Consider the following 25,581-nt stretch of genomic DNA (forward strand, 5'->3'; position numbering starts at 1 on the left):
TGCAACTGTCACCACAGTCAATTTTTCACTTCAAAAAGAAAATCTCTACCCTTTAGATATTGCCATCCTCCCAATGCCCCATTCCCCTATCCCTAAACAACCACTAATTTGCCTTCTGTCTCTATAAATTTGATATTTGAAATTTGAAATTTGATATTTCATATAAATGGAATCATACAATATGTGACCTTTTGTGTCTGGCTCCTTTCACTTAGCATAATGTTTTCAAGGTTCACTCCTGTTGTAGCATGTATCAGTACTTCATTCCTTTTTATGGCCGAATAATATTCCGTTGTATGAATATACCACATTTTGCTTATCCATTCATCTATTGATGGACATTTGGGTTGTTTTCACCTTTTGCCTTTTGTGAATAGTGCTGCTAGGAACATTCATGTACAAGTTTTTGTTTGAACACTTGTTTTCAATTCTTTGGGGTATATATCTGGGAGTGGAATTGCTGGGTCATATGATAATTCTAATTTTTAAATGCCCAACTGTTATCCACGGCAGCTCCACCCTTACATTCCCACTAGCAATATATGTAGGTTCCAATTTCTTCATATCCTCACCAACACTTATTTCCTTTTAAAAATATAACCAACCTAGTGAGTGTGAAGTGGTATTTATTTTATTGTAGTTTTGATCTGAATTTCCCTAGTGACATGATATTGAGCATCTTATCATGGACTTACTGGTCATTTGAATATCTTCTTTAGAAAAATGTGTGGTCAAGTTCTTTGCCCAACTTTTAATTAGGTTGTTGAACTGAAGCGTGCTTTATATATTCTGGGTACTAGACCCTTATTAGATATACGTTTGCAAATATTTCTCTCATGTTGGGGGTTGTCTTTTTACCCTCTTGATAGTATCCTTTAATGCTCAAAGTTTTTAGTTTTGATGCATTTCAATTTATCTATTTTTTCTTTTGTTGCTTGTGCTTTTGGTGTCATATCTAAGAACCAATGCCAAATCCAAGTCATGAGGATTTGCTCCTATGTTTCTTTCTAGGACTTGTATAGTTTTAGCTCTTATATTTAGGTCTTTGATCCATTGTGAGTTACTAGTTGTATGTGATGTGGAGTAAAGGTCAAACTTCATTCTTTTTTATGTGGATATTCAATTGTACCAGCACTACCTGTTGAAAAGACTATTCTTTCTCCATTGAATGATCTTGGCACTCTTGTCAATAATCAACTGATCATAGACATATAGGTTTATTTCTAGACTCTCAATTCTATTCCATTGGTATGTTCAGCCTCATGCCAGTACCAAACTGTTTTGAATACTGTAACTTTATAGTAAATGTTCATTTTTTTACTTTTTAAAAAAACATTTATTTATTTGTTTGTTTATTTATTTATAAGTAGGCTTCACGCCCAATGTGGGGCTTGAACTTATGACCCCAAGATCAAGAGTTACATGCTGTACCGATTGAGACAGCCATGCACCCCTGTAGTAAGTTTTCAAATCAGAAAGCTTCACATCTTAACCAAGATACCCAAATACCCAAAATATCCAATTTAAGAAACAAATAGTAAACCAATGGCTGTGGCTGTTTTTGCACCACCTCACTTGCTCCCACTCCCAACACAGCCAAACATAAATCAGTCCAGAGCCGTGGTTAAGCAATAGTCTTTCTTTAATTCCCCTTTGCAAATGGAAGCCCCTGAGCTGGTCCCCACCCCCACCCCTACCCACAACCTGGGCCCCCCCAGATGCAAGGCCCCACCTCAACTTGGTGGGAGGAAGAGAGGAGCACCCCCTCCCCAGGATGGTCCATTAAAAAAATCCTAGTCATTTAAGAAACGAGGCTAGGGACAGGAGAAGGGAGCTGGAAGACAAGGTCCAGGTCAGGCCAGACTGGAGACGTTGGGGTTGTGAGGACCCTTGAGAAGGGTTTGCAAGCACATCCCTAAGCTCAGGGCCAGCATGGCTGAGGGTAAGGAGACAGACAGATAGCCTGACTCCTCAAGGTCCTGCCTGCCTGGTTGTGGACACTGACACTCACCACCACCACCACGACCACCATCATCACCACCACCACAGGCCTCTGGTTAGAGAATTTTCCAGTTACTCTGGGATAGGGTCTGGCCCATGATCTGGGGCATCCCTGGGGTCCCCCTGAGACCAAACCTGGGAGAAGGAGGGACTCTAGGAACATGCAAAGGGGGGGAGCAGAGACCCCCGCCCCACCCCGCTGCTCTACAGGATGGTGGCTCCAGCTGCGTCTGGGCTCCGAGGGTCCTTCACACCAATGATAAAGTTGTTGGTTCTCCGGCTGCCATGGACCCAGGATAAGACATCTACTTTCTCCACATGGTGACCCCTGGCTTCCAGGAACTCAATCTCTTCCTCTGTGAACTCACCTGAAAACCATCCCCCAACATATACACATTCAGAGTGTTCAGAGCACGGGTCAGGAGTCCCATGGTCAGACCTGAGTCCTGGTCCTGGATGCCCACTGTATGACCTTGGGCAAACTGCTTTACCTCTCTGAGCCTCAGCCTCCTCATGCATAAAATGGGGATTATGTGAGAACCTACCACATGAAGCTGTTGTAAGGATTAAAGGAGATAAATCACAAAAAGCACAGAGGTCAGAACCTTGCATATAGTATGTGATCAATAATATATGTTCATTCTTAATATTGCATAAAAGGGCTATGGGCTCTTCATCTCCACCTGCCTAGGCCAAGCTGCCATCATTACTTGCCAGGATAGCCAGGATGCAGCCATTACTGCATAGCCCACTGACTGGTCTTTCTGGTTCCAGTCCTGCTTCCTTACAGCCTATTCACATACAGCCAAAGGGATTCTCTTAAGCCATTAGACCACTCACTTCCCCTTCTCAAAACCTTCCAACAGCTTTGACGACTCTTAGAAGAAAATCCACAGTCCTTGCCAAGGCCTCTAAGGCACAACATCATCTGGGACCTCACTGCCTCACTAAACTCTTCTCACTTCCTTCCATTTTCTCCCTTAACTCTGCTTTAGCCTCCTTGCTGTCCCTCAGGTTAGGCCAAACATGCTCCTGCCTCAGGGCTTTGCACGTGCTGTTCTATTTGTCTGGAATGCTCTCCTCCTAGTCACAAAACCGGCTTCCTTACTTCATTCCAATCTTCAAGGAGAACTTCCCTGACCGCTATCTAAAATGGCAGCCCTGTCATCTTTACCTTGCTTTATTTTCTTTCAAAGTACTTGTTGCTACCTGTTTATTTATTCATTTATTTACTATGTCTCTCTCCATTAGATTATAAGCATTTTGAAGGCAAGGACGTTGTCTTGTTCACCATTGATCCTCATTGCCTTTACATGGATGAATGAAGAAATGCCCACCCTCTTACATAAGTTCAGGCCCTCACCATTTCTTGCCTGGCCCTTTATTCTAGTTGCCTCTGTTTCCCCAACTTAAATTCTCCCCCTCTTCAATCCATTTCCCCTACATAAAACATTTCAGGTCTATCCCACCTCCAGTCAAGTGGATAAAGTCCATCCTTCTTGCCATGAACCTCCATAAGCCCTGTAACCTCACCTCTTACTGCTCCTCAATAAAGATTTGGTCTTTTGGTCTGCAGATGGGATAACTTAGGGTAGTTCTTGAGGTAAAGATACAACACTGAATAGCAATGAATCACCAAGTCAGAAATGTATTTCCTTTATGGTTCATTTTCGATTCTTTGGATAATGGCAAGGACTAAGTTTTAGTCTGGCCTTTAACATTTCTAACCTCTTTTTTCAACAGAGAGAGCAGGCCCCAGAGCCTTCTGGGGTAACCATATCCACCTTAAACCTACAAACTGTTGACTTTTTAATAGTTCTTTATCTTTCATTTGTGGCAAATGATGCTACTTTTCCATTTGTGATTATGATATGTGATTTACCTTTAAAATACGCTTACATCGAAAAGGAAGTCCATTTATAGAGACACATATGTAAATAATGGTTCAGATGGTGTGCAAATGTGGCAAAATTCGTGAAGGTGCTGGATAAATTCTGAAGTTTAGTAAACAATGTCTCTAGTCCAGCAGGCCTCTTGGCTGCTTTCTGAGCCATTCTTTCTGGCTTTTGCCCATTTGCCCAGAATATTCTGGGTTCTGGACATGCCAAATACCTGCTCATACTTCAAGGCCCAGCCAGTTGTCACCTCCTCCATAGCCCTCAGTGGATGAACTTTCCCTTCGCCAAGCCTCTACTCCTCATGTTCCTATCTTAAACTGTGAATTCCTCAAGGGTGGGCTAGGATGAACCAAATCTAACTCCCCCCACCCCCACCCAAGTAACTTAGCATAGAGCCTCACATTCAGTAGAGATCAGAAGTTATGCTCATTATCATCATCCAGGATCCAGAGTATTACCAACCAAACACAGGGTGTGGCTGCTGAGGATTTAGGTCTGTGACTTCTAACGTGCTTCAGTCTAGGAGATATGCTGTAAAGAACTGAGTCTTTGGTGTCAGCTAGGTGTATGTTCTAATCTCAATTCTGCCACTTATGGGTTGATTTTTGACTGACTTATAACCTTTCTGGGCATAATACATACAAATTTATAATACATAATACCAAGTAGGCAAGAACTATGTCTCATTCAATGTCCTATCCCCTTTGGACTTGCATAATACATCATCTGTTGTAATAAAAATTCCTCAAAGCTGCCCATACTTTCCCATTTACAAAAATTAAGTTGTGTCTAAAATTAAGCCCCTGTCCTTAGAGGAAAGCACATTTTCTCACTGTAATCTACAGGGTCCATGATCTGGTCCCTTCATCTCACTCTCACTCACCCTGGTCTCCTTTCTACTCCTAAAACATGCCAAGCCCATTTCTGCCCTAAATTCTTTGCATCTGTTCCCTTCGCCTACAAAACCTGCCCCAGTTCTTTGCATGGTGGGCTCCCTCTTACTCTTCAGATCTCAGCTTAAATGTCACCAAAGAGAACCCTTCCCTAGTCATTGAGTCAGTCCTTTATGTCAGCTTGCAGAGCATTTATTTCACTTTCTTCTATTTCTTTGATTATTTATTTTCCTGTCTGCCTATAAATGCTGTATCCCCAGCACCTACAATAATGCCTGGCACACAGTAGGTATTCAATACAAACTGCTGAATGAATGGTTTGCAGAATGAACAAGTGTATCTTATTTTACAAATGAGAAAACTGAGGCTCAGAGTAGAGACATGAATTTCCCAAGGCCACACAACCAGGAAATGACAGAACTGGTTCCAGTCCCCAGATCTTTCATTGTCCCAAAGGAGTTAGTTGGAAGAAACCAAACTTTCACTGGCAGGAATTGTGCTGGTCGAGGCAGGGACACCCTTGGGAGGAGCCCCTTTCTCCACCCAGCTTTTTGCCCACCCCATGGGGATCTCTGCTCTGCACTCACTGTCCACCTGCAGGAGGTTGGACTGCAGGTCTGGATGCAGACGGCCATGGGCCAGGCTGTCACTCAGGTTCCGGTTCAAGGTCAGGACATTCAGTAAAACCTGTGGGCAGCCAAGGGGTAGAAGTCAGGGCTGCCCCAGAGATGGGTTTTCAGGACTCCGCAGGTCTCATCCCTGGGCCAGACTTCTTACTCTTTGGAACCCTTACACTAGGGGTATTATCTGAACAGCCTCGGAAGACAGGCAGGCCTGTAATGACTGTCCCCATTTCATACAGGGGGAAACTGAGGGCCAGAAAGGGAAAGTAATACACTCCAGAGCTTAGAGAGAGCCAAGGAAGAGGTACCACTGGCAGTCAGTCTCCTGTAATCCGGCCCCGGGCTTGCCTCCCTTCTCCCTGGCCAGGACAGGGTTAATAGCTGGAGTCATCTAAGGCACAGTATGGGTACTTTTAGCTTAGTGGTTAGGAGTGTGGGTAGGCTCTCAAAACAAACTGCCTGACCATTCTTACTCAACTGGACCTAACTTCTTAACCTCTTTGGGCTTTAGTTTCCTCATATAAAAAATGGAAATAAGGATTCCTCCCAATATTGGGAAGGCTAAAAGAGTGAGCACATGTAACACCATGCCTGGAGGTTAGTAGAACTCCATAAAGGCTAGCTGTTATTACTGTCTCCATTTTACAGATGAGGAGACAGGTTCAGAGAGGTTAAGTGAATTCCCCAACATCACGCAGTTGGAAATTGGCAGCGCTTGGCCTGGGGCCCAGGGCCGTCTGATTCCAAAGCTCAGGCTATTTAACTCACCATCTGCCAAAGTAAGTGCCTGGCACATATATCATGTGCTTAAAACATTCGTGTAACTATTGAGAGACATTCTGGAGAGTAGGCCCTTCCTTTCAAAATCAGACCCTAAAGAGGGCTGCTTGTCTATTCAGATGCTGAGTAGAGGCATCATGGGACTTGAGGTTGACAGACCTAGGCAGCCCAGGTGCTATATCACCTCTCAGTTCCACCAAACCATGATTTTCCATCCAACCTGGAAGACAGGGAACTTCAGGGCTCCATTTTGGCTAAGAAACTCAGCACAGCCTATGTCCCCAGTACCCAGGATGGGCCTGTCACAAAGCAGCCTCAGCCTATGTTTGTTGAGTTATGGATGAGAATAAGCCAGAGACACAAGGGCATCTAAAGTTCAGGCCACAGCTTGGCTGCTGGCCACAAAGGGCCTACCATGGAGGAAATCTCACCTGGGTCAGTCCACTGAGGCCCCGGGCAGCTCCATTGGCCCCCAGGGCGAGGTAGGTCCCACAAAGCCCCTCTGCTGGCCGGACCACAGTAGGCAGCAGGAAAGACAGTGGTCGCTTCCCTGGCTGCACCGAATTCTCCTGTTGTCAGAGGACCGAGAGCACAGGGGGATGACAGTTGGGGCAGGTTTTCATGGGAGACTGGTCCCTTCCCAGGCCACAATTTGCTGTCTAAGAAATGGACAGGGTCCCTGGATAACTGGGGTGGATAGCGGACCCACTGAGTTGCTATGGGGCCACCATGGGTGGAAGGGGAGGGGACCAAGCCAAGACAGATGGCTAAAGCGAAGAACAGGATAATCTCTATCCTGGTCATCTCTATCTCTCATTGTCCTGGCAGGGCCCCAGCATGCAGAGAGTAAGAGTACTGGCCTCCAACTAGACCATAACTCCTATCTCCTTCTTCCTTTGACCAACAAGAGGGCTGAGCCCCATCAGCTCAGCATTACACGATTGTAGACCATTGTTCTAAAAAGTGCCAAAGCATCAAATGAGGGCTAATATCCTTATTGTACAGGTGAAGGAACTGAGGCCAAGAGAGGGGGCAAGACTTTCCCCAGCTCATGTAGTGAGACAGACACAGAATGGGATGAGGTTTCTTCAGGTCCACCAAGCTCCAAGCCCCAGACTTGGGCTGGGGGTGAAGTGGACACCTTGTTTAGGCTCCTGTTCTTTATACCAAAAGTTCCTAGAGGAAGTAGGGAGGGAGGGGCAGCCATACTGCTGTACCTCCTACCTAGCCTCAAAGTCCCCAGGGGAGGAGGGAAGCAAGGCCCTACCAGGCTGGGTGCAGAGTGGTTAGCAGTCCTGTTGGGCCAGGAGAAGTCTAGCATCTGGCTGTTGAGCAGGATCCCCGAGGGAGTGATGAGGCCACTGCCAAAAGGCCGGTTCAGGGAGCTGGGGGTAGAGGTTGGAGCCAGGTGAGCCCTGAGGTCACCCTCATTCCCATCTGGACCCCACCTCTTCCTGGTCCAGATGATCCCCAGTGCCAGGTTCTTTGTCTGAGCTGGCATACCTGACCATGGCCACAATGAAGTCATCAGGGCCCATGATCAGCACCTGAGCAGCTGTGGGAGCCCCATCCAGCTCGTAGACGGGCAGGAGTGGGGCAGGGGCCGCCTGGGAGTCATTGATGTGGCCCCGGAGGTAGGCGGCTTCTACCTTGCTGAAAAGACAAGGGGTAGGAGATTAATACATAGCAGGCTCTCATTACATCCCACCTACCCCACCTACCCCACTGTGATGCCTGTTTGTGCAAGGATTTGATTAATGTCTGCCTCCCCCACTGGACTCTCAGGTCCATGAGAACAGAATCTCTCATTCTGAGCATATGGGAAATATCCAGGAAATCGTTGTTGAACTGACTGAGTTCATTTAGGTGTTATCCAGATTCCCTTTTAGAGCCAACTTTTATTTAGTGCTTAAATCAAGAGTCTTTTAGTTACTTGACTTTATTTACTCACTTAATCTTCTCTTTGAAAGTACCTGGGGCATAGTGGATGCTCAGATAATATTTGTTTTGAATGAACAAACAATTTATTTAACCTAATGTTTGTCATTTCAAACTGAAGTTTTATGAAGAGTTTAGTCAGAGGAGGGTTTTGTATACAGGGATCTTTAGTTACTATTAGAATTTTTTTCAAGGCACAGGAAGACTTGGCATACAGGCATACAGTAAGCCCTTAATAACTATGTATTGGAAGAATTACTTGGATGAATTTAATATAGAGGGGTGTGTGTGTGTGTGTGTGTGTGTGTGTGTGTGTGTGTGTGTGTGTGTGTGTGTGTGTAGAGCTAAACTGAAAACAAGATGTAATTCTCCAGACTTTTTAAAGTTTGGCTGAGGGTTTCTTACTTAATGACTGTGAGTTTGGTGATTCTAGTTGATTAGAGTAACAAGTAACCAAGGATTACTGAAGACTTTCATTCCATTTTCAACCATAAAGGCTGGAGGCCACACAGGAGAGGTACAGAGGGCTTTGTTTCAAGTGGATTGGGTGGGGGAACAGAGGCTTTGTTTTTAGCCCTCATCCTTGTGGCCTTGAACTGCTTACTGTTTTTGGTTGTTGCTCTTTTTGCTTTTTAATTATAAGCTATTCATTTTAGTCTCATTGTTTTGAACTTAATTCATAGAGTTGCTTGAGTAATACAACAAATTTACGCTAACTATATTTTTGGCTTCTGATTTTTCCCTTAGCTAGTCTTTCAGCCAATCAGAGTAGCAATTAAATAGCAATCATTCTTACCCACCCCTATTGCCAATTACTAATACTATTTGTTGAATATTTATTATATGCCACACAATGTGCTAAGTGCTTTGCATGTATGACCTTAGTTAGTCCTTACCTCAACCTCATGAGGCTGGTACCATTATTGTCAAGCCCCCTTGTAGAAACTGAGACAGAATTTAAGTGACTTGCCCAATGCTGCACAGCTAGTGAATGGTAAAGTTGGGATTTGAACTGAGTCAGTCTGACCAGAGCCCACAGTCTTACTACAATGTTATGCTGCTAATGTGGAGACATTATAGTCAAAATCCCCATCACCTCAGGTATTTGCTTGGGGAATTTTCATTGTTCTTAGGCTTTCTTTTTCCACTAAAAAGGGGACACAGGTGGGCCAAGAATGTGCTCTGCTAGGGTCAGAAAGTTTTGAGAGCCAAATGATGCAGACTAACTCATCATACAAATGGGGAAATTGAGGTAGGTGCTGGGAAAAGTAACCAGTGTCACGCTGAGTTGGAGCTGAGCTGAAATTGACTTGGGACTCCAGGTCTTATTGCTCTACCAGCTGCTTTTCATCTGATCCTTTCCTCATACCCACTACCACTTCTGCCACCCTGAGGGTCCTGCCCTGGGACCCACCTGAGCATGTCATCCATGCTCTCAGTGATGGTAGAATCGTAGACAGGATCTCCCAGTCTGCTGGCCAGGGCTAATGCAATCTTCAGAGTCTGAAAATGTACAGGGGTGTGGAAGAGGCTGCCAGGCTCCTCCCAGCACCCACGCTATTGATCCTCATGTGAGAAAACTTGGAGGTTAGTCATGCCCCATGGCAGTACCCCATCCCCCCACTCCCAGTGTACCAAGACCCAGGGCAGGGTGGAGGGGTCGGCCTTGCCTCTGCCACCCAGTGAAGAGCTTGTTCCCGGGACACCAGCGTGGTGAGATTGAAGCCTTCAAGGATGTTGAGAGCACTGATGAGGGCAGGACCCGTATGCGGGGGTGGGGGACTGAGAACCAGGTGGCCTGGAAAAAAAAAAAAAGAAATGACTAGATGGCAGGGGAGGGGTCAAAGCATCTCCACATCCCACTGTCACATAGACTGAGACTACTGCACTGACCCCTCATCAGACAGGCAAACTGCCCTGAGAGGCAAAGGGACCCACACAAGTTCACATGGCAAGTCAAGGGCAGGGCCAGGACTCCAACCCAGAACAACTGGCCTTCAGTTTCCTCTTCTGCACAAGGAAACTAAGGTCCAAGAGGACTGTAGTCTGTCCAGAGTCACGTTGTAGGCACAACAGGGACAGGTGTCCAGATGTCCAGATTCCTGGTCCACCATGTGTCTCCTTTTAGCTCCTCCCACAGGCCAGGATACTATTCAGGGCCCCTGATGGTCCCACTACCCCCAAAACTTCTTGGGAGCAACAACCTCCTCTTCCTATTTGAGGCCCCTATTATTAAATGTTTGGACATTGCAGGAATAATGATAATACCTGACACATAACATTAACATTAAATGATTAACTCATTTAATCCTCACGATGGGTAATGTTATCATCCTTATTTTACAGGTGAGGAAACTGAGGCACAGAGAGGCAGCTGGTCCAAGTTTATAGGAGACAAGGGGAACCCGGAGCACTCAAAGTGCTAGCATTGCCAAGAGAACCAGGCTGAGGAGGAGAAATGTAAGATCAAATAAGCATTCAGTGTCCACTCTGATCAGGGCAGCTTCCAACATCATCTACTCAAATCTTCATGGGGACCGGAGAGGTAGGCACGAATATGATCTCCATTTTCAGGAGGGAACCACGGCTCACAGTGGGAAGTGACTTGTTCAAGGTGAACGGGGCAGCTGGTACTCAGACCCAGGTCTTCCTGGCTCCAAAGCTACCCTCTTCCTCTGCTCCATATACCATCACCTCTGGTAGAAGAATCAGGCTAGAGGTTGAGGCCTGGAAACCTGAACTCAGAGGCAATCTGACCTGGGGCTTGAGGTGATCCAGACTTCCTAGAGAGGAAAGAAACTGAGAACCTGAGAACCTTCCGAGGGACCCAGGAACCCACCACTTTGGGTTCAGCGAACATGGACTTCACCCATGTCATAAGCTTCGCTTTCTGGGCTCCTCGCTGGTTTGAGTTTGACAGGTTAAGTTCCATTCCATCCCTGGGCCTCAGTTTTCCTTTGACACAATGAGGGGACAGGTCTATAATTGTCTTGAAAAGTTTGTTCAATATAAAGCTAGATGAACTCTGGTCTTATGAATTCTTCTAAGGAACTACAGGGCAGTGAGAGTGGGGCTAAGGCAACACAGAACCCAAATCAAGAAAACGTATGGCCAGAACCCCAACTTCCAGGCCTGAGCCTTTGACCAGACCTCCCTCCTCATAGCCTAAATACTTGGGGTAACTGACCCCATGACTACTTCAGAAGATGGGCTGGCTCTGGCTTGCTTCAACAGTTGGCTGCCCAGGCAGCTCACTGCCTCAGTTTCTCTCCTGAAAAATGGGGAGGAGGTCTCTAGGCCAAAAGGAGGTGCCCATGGACTGGGAGGCTTCTCCTGAGCAGGGACCCTGAGAGCTGGGAGAGAGGTCACCTCTGTACACGCCACACACAGGATTCTCCACGAGGGCACTGTAATTGCTGAAGTCCTCCTCAGTTATGACACCCCCTGCGTGCTGGGCCTGCAGGGGAGAGAATGATCCCACCACAAATGTGAGCCACACACCACACCGTGAGCATGTGGGCTTGGCCTATGGTATATGGTTGAATCAAAGACAGACTTGATATTTATAACTTTTGCGCCTTCTGCAATTTCCATCACAGCCTTTAGGGACCCGTTAGCCCTGGGTACCCTGGGAAAAAGGAAGGGGAAAAAGCACTAACAATGAGCACCTGCTATGTATCAGACATTCTTTGAATGACCTCCTTAGATTGGCGTCCAAGGCCTTTTGTGATCTGGCCCCTGCCCACCTCTCCTACCTCATGTCCTGTTATTCCCCAGTGAGCTCTTTAGAGCCACCCTCAGTGACCTACAGTTTCTGAACTCATGACTCCTTGGCCTTAAACATACTACCTTCTCTGCCTATGTAAAAGGAACATTTTCTGGGATGCCTGGCTGGCTCAGTAGGTAGAGCATGCAACTCTTGATCTTGGGGTCCTGAGTTTGAGCCTCACATTGGGCGTAGAGATTACTTGAAAAAAAAAAAGGAACACTTTCTACCTACAGCAGAATTTGCCTATAAGATATCAAAACTGGATTCTTCATTTCACTACAATTAACTAAAGCCACTCCCAAACCATGAACTCTGGATGATCCTGGTAGGACTGACCCTCATTTGATGTAACCAAGCACTCTGTTGACCAATGCACCGATTTTGTACAAACCCATGGACTCATCCTTTCCAGCACGGTAATTTTCATTCCTAAATTAGCATAACCACTAGGAATCTTCTCTCTCTCTCTCTCTCCCCTCCCTAACTCTCTCTCTCTCTCTCTTTTTTTTTTTAAACTTTTTGTACTTGAAACCCCTGACTTCTAATCCATCCTCAGTGAATTACACACTGAATTTCTTGGCTCGTGTGTGTTCCTTTGTTGGTCAAGTTTATAAATTCAACTTTGGGTTTTTTTTTTTTTTCTTTTAAAGCTCAGATAGTCTTTGTTAGAGTCTCCTTCATCCCCTTCTCCAGAAGATCCAGGTGTGGCTGGCTAATCAGAACATTCCTCTTCCATGCCAGTGATTGGTTCGGGAATAGTCATGAGACCTATGACAGGCTGATGAGACATGACCTGGAGGCTTTTGCTGTAACTATTGGAATGAGAAATGTTCTTTCTCTGGGATGGTTTGCTGGAAGGATGGCCAGTGGGGAGCAGGTGTGGAAAGGATCTGATAGAGAGTGAATTCAAACAGAAGAAAGTGTGCGGATGGAGTTCTGGGCGCAGCAGACCTACAGCCAGTACACTGCTGGACTTCCCAGTTAAGCCCATCACATAGCCATACTTCCAGTGCCCAGTACAGGGTCTGACAAAGAACAGGCATTCTGAATGTAGTCTGAATGACGGACCATTTCAGTTTCCACAACCGTATGGCAGAGATACATATAATCACCCCAATGGTACAGATGAGAGAATCACAGAGTTGGTTTCTATATCCTTACCTTGAACATAATTTTCCCTTAGGAGTTTTGAATTGCTGACAACAGTTCTCAGAACCCATTACTACCTCAGACTAAGAGTCTTTGGGGTTGGTTGGTAAGCCCTTGTGTCAATATCCCCAGTCCTGACAGTCATCAGTGAAGGAGGGGTTTCCCTCCGTCCCTAGAAAACCCAAGAGTAAGGTGGGATTGTGGGCTCGGGAAAGCTGAGGCTGATCCTGCGTCTCTGCCAGGACTGGGAGGGACAGGTCAAGACTCTGCACAGGTTGGCACCAGCCCTGGGGGGCCCGAGGGTACCTCTCTCAGTCAAGACAGAACAGTTCCATCATCCCAGGGGGTTCTTTGTGCTGCATCCTGTCGACTGCCCCCATCCCAAACAACCACTGATCTGATTCCTATCACCAGAAGTTAGTTTTGTCGATTAGAGAATCTTAAGTCAACGGAATCATCAGTAAATTTATGTAGAAAGAAAGACAGAGAGGGAAGGAAAGGGAAGAAGATGTCCCTGCAGTAGGGCCCTTCAGGGCAGGGGGGGCTCCCCAAGTGCTCACCTCAGCCACCATCTCCAGTGTGAGATTGCCTCCTGCGTAGAAGGCGGCGGGGCCAGAGGTGCCCAGTACATCCAGCACTGCGGCCAGGTCAGGCCGACGCAGCAGTGAGCCAGGTAGTGGCGGGTGGCCCAATGGCAGGAATGTCTCACGGAAACGCTCAGATGCATTGGGCGGAGGCTGTTCGGCAAGGGCACGGGCTGCAAGCAGGGACAGGAGGCTGGGCAGGGGGCTGAGATGCGCCATAGGTGAGGTGGCTGAGTGGCTGGCCCTAAGAGCTCTGCCCTCCCCACCCGGAGCCTGTTATGGGGGAGGAAGGGGGTGTATATGGGCCCTTCCCAGATCCCCTCATTTGAGGCTGCATCCCTATGAGGGTAGGATGGGTGGGGAGGGAGCTAAAGGAGCAAATGGAAGAGAGGTGTTTTCTGGCTTGGGCCCCAAATCTCAGAGGTTTCCTCTCCCCTTCCCATCAACCTCATGCCTTTCCCCCCACCCCCAGGCCCCACTGACCTAGATCATGGGTCACGTTGAAGCCATCTTGGGCCACAGCTGCTGCGAAGGCCAGGACTTGGGACCATGGCAGCCTGGGGGGGCCGGAGAGCAGGGGGTGGAGGAGATCCTGGGGGGAGGAGGAGGGGTCCTGGGGGAATGGGGGTTCCTGGGAAGGAGAGTCCTGGCAAGGGAAGGGGATATTAGGAGGGGGAGTTGGGAAGGAAAGAATCCAGGAAGGTAGGAGAAGGCCACCCAAGGAGAGATGCAGGCAGGGGCCCCTGGTCCCCAGGGGGAGGGTCTTTACCTGCCATAGAGCTGGTGAGCTTCATGTAGCCCCTTCACCATTCCGGGGACCCCCACCAAGAGCCCAGGCTGGGCGAGGCGGGCAGGCGAGGGAGAGAGGAGACCAGGTCACTGGAAGGGGGGGGCTGGGCTGAACTCCGCAGAGCCCCAAGCCAGGGATGGGGGCTGGCACAGGGGAAAGACACAGGCCAAGTATCCCAGAGGAGGGACAAGCTCTCCCCAAGCGGGCATCCCTCCCATTTCCCTGACTTACAGAAAGGCTTCCTTTATCTATCATAGTTGAGGGATTTATAAATTAAGCAAACCCCTTTAAGAGCCAAGACGTAACCAATTTAGATGGAAACCTGTCTACATTGGATTACATCTATTCCTGCCTTTTAAAATAATGGACAATGGACTTTCATTTAACCATTCCATGATCACACCACCATTACTCAGCTGTGATAACTCAGGCATGTGTTTGGCTTTTGCCACCGCACCAAATATCTATTTTTCCAAGTTATTCTATTTCCTCTCTTGCTCTCAGTAGATATGTATTTGCCTTTTGCAGTTCCTCTTTAATTTTCCAATATGTTGTGTGCTGGGAAAGTTATAGCCAATAGGCTTTGAATGACATGTGTGAATTATAGTGCAGGAACTTTGCAACCTCTCAGGCTGCTCAGGCTTCCAGAAGTAAGGTGTTACTATATTGCTTGTTATCAACAATACAGATCTTTTGGTTCATTATTTTATTTGGGGGGCTATCTCCTTCACAGCTTTAAGCACATCCTGCTTCACTCTTTTCCTCACTTCCATAATAATTACTCAGCAAAGTAATGTTTGGGTTAGCAGAAGGGCAGTGAAGGGAGACCACCCCTGGACTCTCTCTTCTCAACAGGGTCCCCACCTTGGTTTCCCAGGATCTCTGCAGGGCCTCTTCCCTGAGGGCCCCTGGTGCAGACTCCCGGAAATCAATTAGGTGGCTCTCATTTCGTCGGATGTCATGTACCAGCATCACGCCCCCACTGGGAGAGACACAGAAAGGGAGGTTGATAAGATACTACCCCTCTAAACAATTAACCTGCCACCCTTTCATCCCCAATGGTGATGGCCATAGGCTGTTTGTCACAGGAGTCAGATATCTGAGCCCCCTCTAGCAGGGATTCAGAGACTCAGCCACTGTATGAGGGTGAAATCAAGGGGGTTGGGGACCCAGAGACCATGGACCTCTTCTAGCCTGTTACTGGAGATTTTAATCCCTGATTAGGGAAAACCCAGGGACTGGAAGAGCAAGATGTTCTACCTCCTGCCCCCACCCTAGACCACAGCTGGACCCCTGCCAGCTTCCTTCACCTGCCTCCATGGTATGCCCTGGCTCCCTCTCCCAGGACTGAATTATGTAAGGATGGACTGTATACGACCAAAAGGGGAATTTCTTTGGTAGGGCCTGCAGGGCTGGTCTTGCAGGAGCCAAGATATGGACTTTGTCAGCTTGTCCCTTTTCTGTGGCTTGTTTCCATCTAAAATGGGAGTTGCATCTGAGATGGTTGGCCTGCAGCCAAGTAATATAATAAGGAAAGCAGGACAGATAAACAATAGGGAGTGGTAGGAACTATGGCCAAGTGGACAGCACAAGTTCCGTCATGCTATTCAGATAATTGCAGCCATGTGGGAATGTGGGCCCAGTGTTACCAGGTCTTCTGATTGTTCTAGAGATATTGAAAATCTGCATTTTTATGAAAATTCTCAACTTTTTAACAATAGCAAACATATTTAAAAAAAATTCAAGTGTGGAAACCAAACTAATCTGTTGTGCTGGGTATGGCCTATGGGTGGCCAGTTTATAATCTCTGTCATAAGAGTTCTCAGCCTGTGGTGTATTTCTGGAGGATAGAGGGTCCATAGCTTTTATCATGCTCACAGGATTGGTTTTAAGGATTTGTAAACCCTAAAAGTTAAAATATCCCTGCCTTAATTAGTGACAGTATACCCCCACCTGTGCACCTTACTTTATAGTTTATAAAAGTCTTTACCCAGTTTAAAAAAAAAAAAAAAAGCTTGTGAAAACGCCTCCTCTGACTCCATGTCAGGAGAAGGGGGTAAAATTGGGTGTAGAAAGACAAAATGCAAGGAGTTAGGGCCCAGCTACCCCTCTGGTCAAACTCGAAGACCCCCACATGAAGCCTACAGACCAGGACACAGAGATAGGCCTGGGGGACCCCAGCCTCCACAGCTAGGAGCTCCTTACCCGCCCAGGCCAGAACTGTGTGGAGCCACGATCCCCAAACACAGGGCAGCTGCCACAGCGGCATCCACAGAAGATCCCTGTTTACTGAGCACCTCGATGCCCAGCGATGTGCAATGGGCGGCATCAGTCACCACGGCACCCTGGTGAAAGATCTGGGAAGGGAAAGGGGACTAGGTGGGGGCAGTAGGACACCCCTGCCTCCTTAAGGCACCTCCACCAACCCCAGAACCTCCACAGGTGTTGGGGGTGGGAGGCCTGCCTTCTTGTCCCCTATGACTCTTCCTATATTGCCTCCAGTGCCTCTTACCTGATCAGGTCCCTTCCTTGCTCTGTCCCGTTCACACCCTGAGCTCCTCCCTTTGGGACCTTCCTCTCCCGTCTCACTGTCCTCTCCCTTTTCCCTTTGCTGGCCCCCTCCCCCACTCAGCCAAGAGCAATTCAATTCCCACTGTCTCCGCAAGCGCTTCCCCACTCCCTCTTCTCGTTTCCTCCTTCTGCCCCCTCCCAACCCCCTCACCTGAGGGTCTCCGAAGTAAATCTGCATGACGAGTGCCACAGTGACACCCGTGGCAAAAGTGAGGCAGGCTGTGACAATGACTGTGAGTCCGTCCTGGCGGCAGGAGCACTCGGCCGCTGCCGCGGAGAACGGGTCCTTGCGCGTCTCCCGCAGCGGCGACCCGTCCTGGCTGCCCATCTCCGACGACGTGGACGGCAGCCGCTGCAGCCTCGCCGACTTCAGGAAGGAGTCTGGGTCTGCGGGCGGCAGCCAGGTGGGTCTGGGCACCTTATCCGGCCCTGCCGGCCCTCCAGGCGGGGCTGTTCGGCTTCCCCCTCTCCCCGCCCCTGGTAAGCAAACCCCACTAGACAGTACTGCTCGCCCTTTGGTGTCTCCCCAACGCACCCCAGAACAGGGACGGAGGCAGTCCTGGCTGGGTAGAGACAGGGACCCGCAGCTGGGCTGGGCGGCAGGGGGCTGGATGCCTGGCCCCTTTGCCCAACTTCCTGAGGCCTGAGACCCACTCAGGACCTAGGACCCAGGGCAAACACTTCCTGGAGTGGAGGGGGGTTGGGGCCCTCCCTAGAAACCAGATCCTGCTCCAGCTGGGGCCCAGCCTTCTGTGCAAGGAAGTAGCTACATAAACTGAATGGATAGACCCTGGCTTCCAACATTGCCTGGCTTGTCCATTCACTCACTCGACAAATATGGAGGGCCTGCCATGGGTCTGGCCCTATGCTAGATGCTAGGGGAAAGAAATAGTTTCTGCCCTCATGAGGTTCACAGACCCATGGAAGAAAAGAAAATAAACATGTAAACAAAGGAGTATATCATTACAACTTGCAGCAAGTGCTATGAAGAAAAAGGAGGATGAAATGATAGAGAATAATGGTGTGTGTTGGGGGCTGCTTAGCTGGGATTTGGCAAGGCTTCTCAGTGGAGGTGACTTTTAAGCTGAGAACTAAGGGATGAGAAGGAGCTAGCCATATGTAGAACAAGGGTAAGTGTGTAGAGTGTTCCAGAAAGAAGGAGCAGCAGGTGCGACAGGCCCTAAGGTAGGAATAAGCTTGGTGCATTAGAAAAAAAGACAAACAAAAAAACGAAGGCCTGGGTGGCTCTGGTGTAGTGAGCAAGGGGAAAGAGTAGTGTGGTGGAGGCTAGGCCAGGTGCACTGGGCCTTGTGGGCCTAGTGAGAAGCTTGGATTTAATCCTAGGAAACATGGGAGGCCACTTCAGAGTTTTAAGCAAGAACTGGAAGCCATCTGTTTTATATTTTAAAAAGACCCCTCTGGCTACTATCTGAAGAATGAATCTAAGGACAGTAAGAGTGGAGACGGGGAGACCTCAAAGCCACTTACTTGTTGGGTGACTATGAATGAATCACTTCAAGTCATAAGCCTCACTTTCCTCATCCTCATACTGGAGCTAATCCCTAATTGGCCAAATGGGTATAAGGATTCCATGAGATGATGTCTACCAGGTACCCTCTAGTTATTTCCACTCCTTTTTCATCTTGGCCTGGCTGAGACCCTCTTCCATCTCATAGTTTCCCTCCTCTGGGTTATACTAGCCTTGAAACCAGTTCTCTAAATGGCTTAAAGGTCCTGGATATCTGTGAATAGTAAAGAAATGGCCTGGTACCTTGACCTTAATACCTTTGCTGTATGTACAATGTGTTTTAAAAAGTTCATTCATTCAATAAAAAATTTTGAGCACCTGCTACTATGCACTAGGGTTATAACCCCTTTAAAAAGTCTGTGGGATAATGCTGAAAACTGACTGTTAAATTTTCCTGTTTGAAATACTATCAGGGTTCATCAATACCAACATGATAAAAATCCAAGCTCCTTGACCTGGCATTCAAGGCCCTCCATAATCCACACTCCCCTCTTTTGTATGAATAAGAAGCCACATACATATGTAGATAATTTTTAGGAAATATTCATGGTGGTTATTTTGGGGAAAGATACTGAAGGTGGGAATGAGATGGGGTAGGAGAATTTCTTCTTTGAAATTACTACTACATATGTGTTTCTTTTTTTTCAAAGTCAATACATATATAAGATTTTATTTTTTAAAATAATCTCTACACCCAACGTAGGGCTCAAACTCACAACCCTGAGGTCAAGAGTTGCACTCTCCACCAACTGAGCCAGCCAGGAGCTCCTAAATTAACACATATATTTTTAAATAAAGAGGAAAAATTGTGCACAGATAGGAATGGAGAAGAGGACTTTTACTTTTCCTCACTGTTTTCTTTTTTCTTTTTGATCACACATGTAATTTATTTTAAAATTTTATTTAAAAAAAGAAACTTATCTTCTGGAAGCCTCCCTCAGCTGATCATGCTTGCCTCTACTCCTCAGCACCAGTACCACACAGTCTACAAAAAAACTGGAATTCATTCAACAAACATGTTAAATACCTACTACAGGCACAGAACCCTCCTTGGTCCCTAGAGATTTCAAAAGAAGTGCAGGAATGGTTTTGAACTTATATTTATTGACGCTGACTATATTCCAAGCACCTTACATACATTTCCTCATTGAAGCGCTCCCATAACTTTATGAGATAGGCCTATTCTCTTCATTTTACAGATGAGGAAACTTGAGCCTGGAAAAGGATATTGCCCACTTAACATCCTAAAATGAATAAATGGCAGAAGAAAAAGCAACTCAAACCCTCTTTTCCAATGCTCCACAAGGCATCAGGAGCCATTTCCATGCTCAAAAACCAACCTTACAAGCTAATTCTAGTTGATACTTCCAGGTACTCGTCCTTAAATCTGTTTTCTCCAGACAGCTATGAGGGACCAGGAAGGGAAGTGATATGGCTCCATCAGAGTTGGACCTATTCAAGACTTTTTATTCCATCAGTCAATCATTAAGTTATTCATTTATTCAACAAAAATATTTACTGAGTATCCTACTGTGTAAGCACTAGGGCAACAATACCATTGATTTTACTGATATGTAAGAGCAACAATAGGACACTGGGAAAAGGTTAGTTTGGAATCGAAAGAAACAAGTCTTTTGGGAGAAAGATAATGAGTTTAATTTTGGTAATTCTAAATTTGTGGGACGCCAACAGGAGTTGTCTGGAAGCAACTGGCCTAGTATGTATCTGATTTTTATCTGCTTGGATGCCATTTCCAGTCAATTTTCCATTTCGAAACACCATCTCCTCTTTCTCATTTCTCATTCTCTCATTCCTGACCAGACTGAGTATAGGACCTAGGTCTAGTCCTTCATTTTTTTTTTTTTTTTTTTTTTTAGATTTTTATTTTTGCACGCACGCGCGTGCGAGAGAATGAGCATGCAGGAGCAGGAGGGAGGGGCAGAGGGAGAAGCAGACTCCCCACTATGCTGGGAGCCTGAAGCAGGACTCAATCCCAGGACCCTGAGATCATGACCTGAGCTGAAGGCAGACACTTAACAGACTGAGCCACCCAGGCGCCCAGGCCTAGCCCTTCAGAACAGGTATCTCTACAGTGACTGGTTCAGCGACAGGTATGTGACCAGCACCAGGTCAATGAGATGCAAACTTAGTGCTATTGCTGGAACTACTGGGAAAGAGAAAGGCTTTCTTTCTGTCTAGATTGCTAAAATGGTAAGGTGTAAACCTGTTGCTACTGGGGGCATCTTGCCCCCACAGAATGAGAGGCTATCTGAAGATGAAGATCATAAAAAGGAAGGCAAAGCAAAAGACAAAAGCCAATTCCTTTTTAGGTACCTTGATTTAGCTATGCCTGAGGCCCCACATCCCTGAATTTTTCAGTTATGCTACCCAATAAAATTCTCTTTTATGATTAGCTCAGTTTTAACTGAGTTTATGACAAAAGAATCCCGAACAGAGTTAACTTGGCAAGTCTAGAGATCAGGAGAGAGATCTTGGCTGGAAACTGAAGTCATCCCTGGCTTGCTTATTCCTTTAAGGGCAGAATCACTAAAGATTTTTGAACCAAGGAACGACATGATCAGAAGTGCAGGGTGGTAGTTGGATTGGGGTTGGTGGGGCAGGGTACAGGGAGTAGCTAGAAGCCCATGGGTAATACAGGTAAGAGAGGATGGGGGCTTTGTCTCCAGTGGTGATAGCAGGGATGATGAGATGGATTGCAAGATACTTAGGAGGACAGAGAGCATCTGATCACCTTTGGAAGTAAGAGTAAGTAAGAAGCTCAGGAGAGCTTCTACCTTGCAGACTGGATGAATGGCAGTGTCATTAACTGAGAATGACATTGGGGGAAGGGCAGGTATGGGGATGAGATGATGAATTCAGCATAGTACATCCCAAAGGTAAGGCACTTGCAGGACATCTAGAGGCCGATGCCTGGGACAGAGAGGAACTCGTGGGCCTGGATCTCAGAAGAGAGTCAAGAATCTCCCCAACCTTGGAGTGGTCACCATTTTCCAGAGGGTCTGCTGTGGGTTTCGTGGCACTTGGTTCTGGGGAGTGGCAGGCTAGAGGCTAGCTGGGCACAGCCAAGGTCCTGGATAAGAGGATGGCAGCACTAGTAAGTGGCACCTCCAGGTTGAGAATATAGGAGATCATGTTAGCCAACAGGCTAGTCCAGCTGGCTAAAGGAGCCTTGGGCCTTAGAAGTAGTGCTCTGAGACATAGCATTGAAATGACTTCATAGGTATGATGTTAAGGGTCCTTGGGACATTAGTGCACAACCGTGGCATAAGGTACAGATTCCCAGAAACTCAGGTGACAAGGGTCCCTGCTGGATTTTTGTACAGAATAGAGCAGAACCTGTCTTAACTCCCCAAGGTACACCCTGAGGCTTGAGAACTCCCTCCCCTGCTATTCTTTCATCCTGAGATCTCTCTCATTTATTTATTTATTCAACAATTTTAATTGAGTGCTTAGCACTGTATTGGATGGTGGAGAAAGGATGGTGAACAAAACAGTCACAATCCTGCCCTCTCATAGGGCTTACAGACATGAAGTTTGCTCATATAATCACAGAACTTGATAAACGCTAAGACATTTACAGGGAGCCAGGAGAAAACATGTCAGGGGCTTCCAATCTCTAGGTTAGGAGAGATAGGCATTCTTAGTTGAGCTGGAAGAGGAACCTGAGGCCCAGGTCAGGATAGATGTGCCCACTGTCATACAGTGTGAGTCAAGGCAGTGCTGGAACCAGAAGTAGCATTCCTGATCCCTGAATAAAGGACCTGGTTTCAGGCTGTTATCCACCAGGACACATCTTCCCACTACTTTCCCTGCTACCTCGTGATTCCAAGGCTCCTCCCTCCGGAAAAGAATTCTTGATCTGCAGCTTGAATATCTGATGCCCATAAGCCTCCCCAGCCTTCCCTACTCCTCCCTCCAGGTAGGGAACAGTCTAATTAGGTTGGCAGGGGCTGCTAGTAAGGGCCAGATGACTGGAAAATTGTAGAGGGGGAAAGAGTTTTGGCTGTCAGGCTGGGAATAGCTACAGAAGGGCCCAGCTAGAGAAGGCTGGATCAGAGAAGCAGGATCTGCCAGGCTGGTAAGGAAGAGGGCTCAAGTACAGGCACTGGGAGGAAGAGTGAAGAGAAGGATGCTCTAACGCCAGGAAGTGACGTTGAGGGAAAGAGGGATGGGGGATGGAGGATGAAGAATGGAGAGGAGGATAGAGCTGGGCCACATGGAGAGGAGGGAGAGCCCTAGGGAAGAAATGCTCAGAGAGCTCTTGGCCCTCAGGTCTCCCCCAAGCCCTGTCTCCCCCCTCCCTACTCCCACCCCTTGCAGTCCCTTCAAAGGCTGAGAACACAGTAAAATTCTGGAGCCTGCTTCCTAGGGGGCAGGGTACCTTACTAACATCCTGGCCTGATCCATGGCTCCGGGAGGGGTGAGGTAATCCACAGGGCAGCGAAGGCACTCTGGTCCCCAAGGACTCTGAGAGGTCATGCAGTCCATCCCCCTGTCTCCCAATATCCGCCACTCACAGACAGACGGAAAGCATAGTCTTTATCCCTCCCGGAACGTAAAGAGATTCTCAGCTTCTCCCTAAGGTCTCTCCTTCCCACAATCCTTGGCTGTGGGGAAGTTCTTCTCAAGACCTAGCCTCTACCCATCCTGCTGCAGTCTGACTTGGTTTCTCCTATCCTATTCTTTGTGACTAACGGACGGTCTCTTCTGGGTGATCACAGCTGTTCCTTAGGATCTCCCCTCCAACATTCTTTCCTTCCTTATTAGTTGGTCCTTCCCAAGAGGTAACCCCAGCCCGTGCTGCTGCAGTTCCTGGCATCGTTCTCCCTTGTCGCATTCTAAGCCTCTAAGGCAGAAATGCATCTCCATCCCCACTAGGTAACTAACGGAGACAAGGGAGAAGGAAGAGGTCCAGAAGGAAGGGGATGAATTAGGGAGATGGAAACTGGAGGTGATGCTCCGCGCGGATGAAGGAGGACCGGGGACGTCCCAAGGGGCAGGGACCGGGCCAGCGGGCCTCACCGGTATCGGGGTCTCCCAGGAAGGCGTCCTCGTCCTTGCGGCCCCTCAGAGGGGCCGCGGGCGCCGGCTCGTCCTCCGGCAGCCTCGGGAAGCTGGTGATGCTCATGTAGTCCACCGGCGAGTAGGCGCCCAGGGCGCTCTCCTGACTGGCCTCGTTCTCCGCCGCCATCCTCACCCGCGCCCCCCAGCAACGCAGCGCCTGCCGGAAGTGGTGCGGCGGGGGTGGGGGTGGGTGGGTGAAGGGCGGGGCCTGAGCTCCTGGGCCGCCAGGAGGGGGCGCCTCACCACAACCCCCGCGAGCGTCGGGCTCTGACTGAACACCCCTCCCCCTAGCGCTGTCAGCCTGCAGTGGACCGGCAGGTGGGCGGTGTGCCGTGTGGATGGAGAACCTGGAGGACGGACCCTGGAGAGCGCGCGGAGGCTGGGAGGAGGGGTGAAGAAGAGGGCTGCAAGCGCGACCTTAGTGGCTTGGGACACCTTATGCGGCCCGGGGGCCAAACCCCACCCTCCTTCCAGTTTGAGCTAGAATCCTTCTCAGATCTCAGACCCTCTCTCTGCTCAGCCCACAGACCCTTCCACTGACCGCAAACCTGGCCTCGACCCCCGATCCTGTCTCTGATCCCAAACTCGGACCGCAAACTTGGGCTCGGACCCCAGATCCCTCTTTGGACTCCTAGATCCTTCTCTGATCTCAGACTCCTCCTCCGACCCCAGACCCCTCTTTCAAGAGACCCCCGCCTTCACACGCACCCACAGTCCCACCCCTGCTTCATCCCCAGACTGCTTCTTCAGTCTCTGTCTCTGCTGTCTCTTCAGTCTGCTGTCTCTAAAAATTAGAGACACCTCTTCGGCTGTCTCTCCTCGGACATCAGATCTCTTCCTCGACCCCGGACACTTCTCAGATTCCTCTTTCAATCAACCCCATCTGGGACCCCTGACCTATCAGCATAGGGGACAGTGAGTCCAAACTTGAGTTTGTGTCAGGATCTTTAAAATCAGATCCCCAGATTCCACTCTAGAGATCATGATTTATAGGCTGGGATGGGGTCTCTGGAATCTGGATATTTACTATCATTTTAAGAGGTTTTGATGTGGTTCCAGAAAGGACACTTGGAGAGAGAAATAACAGTGGTTGTGGTATGGCAAGAGTGAGGTGGAGTGTGTGTGTGGGGGGAGTGATAAATGGGAGAGGAATGGGTCTCTGTAGTCTAGGTGTCTGGTTTCCATTCCCTCAGCTACCACTTACAAACTGTGCAATATTAGGCAAGACATTTAATCTCCTTGAGTATCAGTTTCCTCATCTGTAAAATGGAGAAAATAATAGTATTCATTTCAGATAGTTGCAAAGATTAAATAACATTTTGGAAAGTTCTTAGTATAGGACGTGGCACCTACTTAATAAATGCCATAATTATTATTATTGTTATTATTTCCTTAATCTCGTGAGTTCTCATCTCATCCAGCCCAATCCATTCTCTTCCCACCCTGAGGAATTCCAACTACAATATAGTTTGCATTACTACCCCATCTCTAAGGAGGGGGAGCTCCCTCTCTTGTGAGGCCTCTTGCCCAAATTTCTATTGCATAGTCCACAGGCAGAGGGAGGGGGCTGGTCAAGCCCCTGGGCTCACATCCTCTCTTTCCCCAAACTGAGGATCCAGGCTCAGAGGTAATAACCAGGACTGTTTGAAAACCTGTTATTACCTCACTGATATGAGGAATTCTTAATCTCAGGAAACAAACTGAGGGTTGCTAGAGTGGTGGAGGGTGGGAGGGATGGGGTGGCTGGGTGATAGACATTGGGGAGGGTCTGTGCTATGGTGAGTGCTGTGAATTATGTAAGACTGTTGAATCACAGACCTGTACCTCTGAAACAAATAATACATTATATGTTAACAAAAAAAGAAGAAGATGAACATAGCAGGAGGGGAAGAATGAAGAGGGGGAAATCGGAGGGGGAGACGAACCATGAGAGACTATGGACTCTGAGAAACAAACTGAGGGTTCTAGAGGG

The 25,581-nt window shown here is 47.8% G+C and overlaps 1 protein-coding gene across 2 annotated transcripts; it reads right to left on the reverse strand.

Moving 5' to 3' along the window:
* Positions 1-1,715: 1,715 nt before the first annotated feature.
* GGT7 (gamma-glutamyltransferase 7) lies at positions 1,716-23,759 on the reverse strand. 2 transcript variants are annotated; one of them, XM_028118902.2, is made up of 15 exons: positions 23,568-23,759; positions 17,148-17,383; positions 16,631-16,782; positions 15,290-15,407; positions 14,405-14,472; positions 14,119-14,192; positions 13,612-13,808; positions 11,503-11,590; positions 9,804-9,931; positions 9,548-9,636; positions 7,699-7,848; positions 7,463-7,580; positions 6,627-6,764; positions 5,380-5,479; positions 1,716-2,369 (listed from the first exon to the last, which is right to left on the reverse strand). In XM_028118902.2, the coding sequence occupies exons 1-15, from the start codon at positions 23,734-23,736 to the stop codon at positions 2,206-2,208; spliced, it is 1,989 nt and encodes a 662-aa protein (XP_027974703.1). In that variant the 5' UTR covers positions 23,737-23,759; the 3' UTR covers positions 1,716-2,205. The 2 variants fall into 2 exon arrangements, with proteins under 2 accessions (XP_027974703.1, XP_027974704.1); XM_028118903.2 differs by having other exon boundaries at positions 2,225-2,369; positions 5,387-5,479.
* Positions 23,760-25,581: the final 1,822 nt, after the last annotated feature.

The sequence above is a fragment of the Eumetopias jubatus genome, unplaced genomic scaffold (assembly GCF_037043125.1).
Source record: "Eumetopias jubatus isolate StellerSeaLion01/CBP00866 unplaced genomic scaffold, mEumJub1_p1.0 scaffold_9, whole genome shotgun sequence".
Lineage (NCBI taxonomy): Eukaryota > Metazoa > Chordata > Mammalia > Carnivora > Otariidae > Eumetopias > Eumetopias jubatus.

Bases quoted from the DNA above. Each gene is read 5' to 3' on its own strand.
- GGT7 (XM_028118902.2), bottom strand. From the start codon at position 23,736: ATGGCGGCGGAGAACGAGGCCAGTCAGGAGAGCGCCCTGGGCGCCTAC. The intron at 7,581-7,698 runs GTATGCCAGCTC...CTCTACCCCCAG, and splicing joins TTCATTGTGGCCATGGTCAG to CTCCCTGAACCGGCCTTTTG. The intron at 6,765-7,462 runs GTAGGGCCTTGC...CTCTGACAACAG, and splicing joins ACCACTCTGCACCCAGCCTG to GAGAATTCGGTGCAGCCAGG.